Source organism: Penaeus chinensis, chromosome 31 (genome assembly GCF_019202785.1).
Source record: "Penaeus chinensis breed Huanghai No. 1 chromosome 31, ASM1920278v2, whole genome shotgun sequence".
In the NCBI taxonomy this organism is placed as follows: Eukaryota; Metazoa; Arthropoda; class Malacostraca; order Decapoda; family Penaeidae; genus Penaeus; species Penaeus chinensis.
Genome location: NC_061849.1, coordinates 28,944,571 through 28,949,570, shown reverse-complemented (window position 1 = coordinate 28,949,570; position 5,000 = coordinate 28,944,571). Strand labels below are relative to the sequence as shown.

General features: G+C 42.2%; 1 protein-coding gene across 1 annotated transcript in view; it reads left to right on the top strand.

Moving 5' to 3' along the window:
- Positions 1-5,000, top strand: part of LOC125042120 — a 65,304-nt gene that overhangs the window by 38,408 nt on the left and 21,896 nt on the right. The window contains exons 28-31 of the mRNA XM_047637586.1: positions 212-260; positions 614-913; positions 2,054-2,353; positions 2,879-3,040. Of these exons, the coding sequence (XP_047493542.1) occupies positions 212-260; positions 614-913; positions 2,054-2,353; positions 2,879-3,040 (811 nt within the window). The remainder of the gene's footprint in view (positions 1-211; positions 261-613; positions 914-2,053; positions 2,354-2,878; positions 3,041-5,000) is intronic.

Here is a 5,000-nt window from a genome sequence, read left to right as displayed (position 1 = left end):
CATGGTTGGGATGCAGTCTAAATAGTTTTACGAGGTAAATATCACCTGAAATGGAAGATTTTTTTTTTCAGACTTCTTATCTAAAGAAGGTAAAGCAGATTTATTGCAACTGTGTCTACATATTGCAAGATAACAAACTGCAAAGTGAGATAACAGATAACATCAAAAGAAGTGAAAGTCTGAATAATTAAGCGAATTTCGAATATTTCAGTTTGTCCGAGAACGCTGCCTGTGTTTCCTCACGGCAGACTGATCCCCAGGTACACGCTGGAGGGCGATAAGTTTTGAAATTCTGATATATATGATTTTCAAAAACGAGAGTATAGTGTGATTATTTCTATTTTTTAAAGGAATTGGGGTAGTGTAATACTGATGATAAAAATAGTTGATGATAATGATCATAAAAAAATATTATTGTAATGGTGATACTAATGGTGATGACGATAATGATGATAATGGTGACAAAGATACTGATAATGGTAATGGATGATGATTTAAAGATAATGATAATGACAATGATAATCAAGAAGATAGTCATAATAACTATCCTTATCTACATCAGGAACAACAATGATGATAACGAAAATAACACTTGACCATATTTTCTCCCCAGCAAAACCACGCCTCGCACAGCAACATTAACCTGCGCTCCAGGCTATGCACTCAATGACGTCATTAATGCCACTTTCCGTCGCGCTATAAGGACGGAATTCGCGTGCCAGAACCAGAAATGGGTCCCTGTGGATGGGGTGCCAAAGAAGTGCCTACCCGAGTGCCTGCCCGAGTGCCCGAAGGATGGACGATGCGTGGCACCGAATGTGTGTCACTGTGGGGACGGAGAGTGCCACATCACGCGTGGTTGTCCTGCGCAGGTTGATTTACAGGTTGAAAATGCGTTGAGGATTGTGCCAGGGTGAGTGCGTTTGTTTTTGTGTGTATGTTTTTTGTTTGTATGTGTGATTATCTTTGTTTGTTTTTTGTTTGTAGGTATGTGGGTATCTGTGCGTGTGTGCGTATGTGTGTGTGTGTGTGTGTGTGTGTGTATGTGTGTGTGTGTATCTCTTGGCGTGTGTGTGTGTGTGTGTGTATGTGTGTGTGTGTGTGTCTCTTGGGGTGTGTGTGTGTGTGTATGTGTGTGTTTGTGTGTCTCTTGGTGTGTGTGTGTGTGTGTGTGTGTGTGTGTGTGTGTGTGTGTCTTAGTGTGTGTGTGTGTGTGTGTGTGTCTCTTAGTGTGTGTGTGTGTGTGTGTGTGTGTGTGTGTGTGTGTGTGTGTATGTGTGTGTGTGTGTCTCTTGGTGTGTGTGTTTATCTCTTAGTGTGTGTGTGTGTGTGTGTGTATGTGTATCTCTTGGTGTGTGTGTGTGTGTTTGTTTCTGTGTGTGTGTGTTTGTGTATCTCTTGGTATATGTGTGCGTGTGTGTGTGTACGTGTACTTGTGTGAGTATGTGACTAAATTATGTGCATATTTTGTGTGTGTTTACATGTGAGTAACCTTAGGGAATGTGCATGTTTCCAAGAGTCAGTCGCTCTCTCCTAACTTCCAACATATCCATATTTATGCGAAAGAGTATGTTCACAGAAACAGCTGTAAATACATATGCAAAAGTACCGAATCGTTAGAATTGTTAGACTTTTAAATGAAAAAGCAAAAGGTTACCGACTTCCCCCTCTCTAGATTATACAGTTATAGAGCGGAGTCAAAATTCAAAATTATTCACTTGTTTTCTAGTTCGTTTTTATTTTTTATATATATGCTGTCTATAAAAGATTTAGGTGGATTTTTTCAAACATTAATAAATTCACGACTTGGAATTGAGTTAAATTAGGATATCAAAGAAAACGAGTTATCGTGATCAACTTTAAAGGGTAGACTCAAGTAAGACATCCAAAACTCGACGCTTCAGACAGTTGTGATAGATAATTCATCCTCACAGCCTACAAAACGGCAAGAGAACCGGAACCAATAATCTGTAAGAAAAAAAACAACAACATAACTATATTTACCAAACCTTTATTGTCCCAAAAAAAAAAAAAAAAAATCCCTCAATTCCAGATCCATCGGTGGCGCTCTGGGTCTATGCAAGCCAGGCTATGAAACAAAACCAAGACTGTCCGAATTCCTCGTACCTTGTGTGGATGGCAAGTGGATACAGCCGAGGGATGAGGATGGGTCCCTTCTTACGTGTAGGCCTACGTGCTTCCCGCCCTGTCTCCATGGGGGTACGTGCAGAGCTCCTGGAAAGTGTACGTGTCCAGAGGGTACGGATGGACACCGTTGTCAGTACTCCCTAGTTGACGATGGGGAGTGTGGAGAGCCCGTGGCGTCTGAGGGAATGGAGCTGATCAAGTGGAGGTAAATATAGTATTTCGCTTAATTATTTATCTGTGTATTTGTATCATTTTTATTATCTTGTGAGGTTTAGTGTTGGGCGCTTAGAGGGACAAATGACAAAAGCAAAGTCCCGAGAGCATTTTCTTTATTTTTATGATTTTTATTATTGTTATCATTATAAGTATTATTATCATTATTATTACTATTATTTATATCATCATTTCCATTACTATTTTCATTATTAATTAACAATTAGCTCTGTCTGTCTCTCTGTCTCCCGCCCTCCCTCCTCCTTTCCCTCCCTCCCTCTCCCTTACTCCTTCTCTCTCCCTCCCTTCCTACTTCCCTCCTTCCCTCTCCCTCTCTCTCTCCCTCACACCCTCTTCCCAACCCTCTCACTCCCTTCCTCCCTCTCTCTCTCTCCCTCTCCTCCTCACTCTCATCCTCTAACCCTCTCTCCTCCCCCCCCCCTTCCCTCCTCCTTCCCTCTCCCTCTCCCCTTCTCCCCATTCCTCCATCCCTCTCTTACCTTTCTCCCTCCTACAGCAACGACATGTACGGCTTAAGATGTCCCGGTAACGAGGCATTCCCCGGGCGTCCCATAGGAGCTACGGTCGTCCTCGCTTGCTCGAACGGCTCCTGGGTTTCTCCGGAAGGGGCCGGTTCGTCGTCGTTGGTCTGCGGTCCCTTCTGCGACAGGCCGTGCAGGTGGGTCGGGGGAGGAGGGCGTGGAGAGGGTGGAGGGTGGAGGGAAAGGGAGAAGGTGGAGGGTGGAGGGAAAGGGAGAGGGTGGAGGGTGGGAGAGGGAGAGGGTGGAAGGTGGGGGGTGGAGGGAAAGGGAGAGGGTGGAGGGTGGGAGGGGGAGAGGGTGGAGGGTGGGAGGGGGAGAGGGTGGAGGGTGGGAGACGGAGAGGATGGAGGGAAAGGGAGAGGGTGGAGGGTGGGAGGGGGAGAGGGTGGAGGGTGGAGGGAAAGGGAAAGGGTGGAGGGTGGGAGGGGGAGAGGGTGGAGGGTGGGAGAGGGAGAGGGTGGAGGGTGGAGGGAAAGGGAGAGGGTGGAGGGTGGGAGGGGGAGAGGGTGGAGGGTGGAGGGTGGAGGGTGGGAGGGGGAGAGGGTGGAGGGTGGAGGGAAAAGGAGGAGGTGGAGGGTGGAGGAGAGAGTTTGGAGAGGGAGAGGAAGTGGATGGAGGGTGGATGGAAAGGGAGAAGATGGAGGGTGGAGGGTGAGAGAGATGTAGAGGGTGGAGGATAGGAGAGGAAAAAGGTGGCAGATGAAAGGGTGAGAAGAGAGAGAAGGATGGCAGAGGCTGAAGAGGAAGAGAGTGGAGAGGGAGGAGGGTGGGAGAGGGAGAAGGAAAGAATAGAGGATGAAGAAGGAGAGGCTGGAGGGGAAAGAGAAAAGGTGGAGAGAGAGGGAGTGAAATAGGGCGAAGAACAGGGAAATAGGAAGAAGGAGAGGAACTGGAAGACGGAGAAGGAGAGGGAGAGGGAGAGGCACTGGAGGAGGGGAAGAGAAGGAGTTGGGATGGGATAAGAAGAGGGAAGAAAAGTAGATAGATTAAAGGGTATGGGATAATGAAAAGGGATAAAGAAGAGAGGAAAAGGGAGTAAGAGTGGGGCTGAGAAAAGGATTATGTGACAGGAGAGGAAGACGAAAAGAGTAGAAGAGAGGGAGAGGGAGAAGATGGAAGGGAGGAAGAAGAAAAGGCAGAAGGAAAAGGAGATACAGATGGAGAATGAGAAAGATGAAAGGTGGAGGGAGAAAGGAAGGAAAAGATGATGGTGGAAGAGAGAGGGAAAGTGAGAGGATTAAGGAAAACAGAAGAGAGAGAGTTAAGGAGAAGAGAGTTTAAAAGGGAAAGGAAAAGTGAGATAGCGAATGAAAAGAGAGGGATAGTCAGAAAGAAGGATAATAACAAAAATAATCAAAATAATGAAGATAATCGGAATCCTTATCAGCCACGCCATTTTAAGAGCATTTAACTTAACCGTTAATATCACAAAGCTCGAGGATAATTAACCATTGATATTGCTCTTAGTGATTCGCAATTTGATAAGATGAATGATTAAATGAAAGATAATTTGATTTTGTGATTTAAAATTTAACAGCATATCAAAGGTTGGTAAAAGCCATTAGTTTTTTTTTTTTTTTTTTTTTTAATCTTTTTATGCATGTAATTAGAGGAAATTCTCTTTAATTTTTATTTAATATTTTTTTTTTTATATATAATCTAACTTTTAGTATGGTTGTAATTAGCAATAATTATAAATCCAAAACTTGAAACAATCTATTTTCCATTTCATTTTCGATTTGCTTTTTAGAATTGACAGTTCTTTGCGAAATTGATTACTGATAGTAATAATGGGCATATGAATAATGACAGTAATAATAATTATAATAATAATAATGGCACTAATAACAATGACAATAATGATAAAATAAATAATAATAATAACAATAATAATTATCGTTATCATTATTATTATTACAATGACAATAATGATAAAATAAATAATAATAATAACAATAATAATAATAATAATTATCGTTATCATTATTATTATTACAATGACAATAATGATAAAATAAATAATAATAATAACAATAATAATAATAATAATTATCGTTATCATTATTATTATTACAATGACAATAATGATAAAATAAA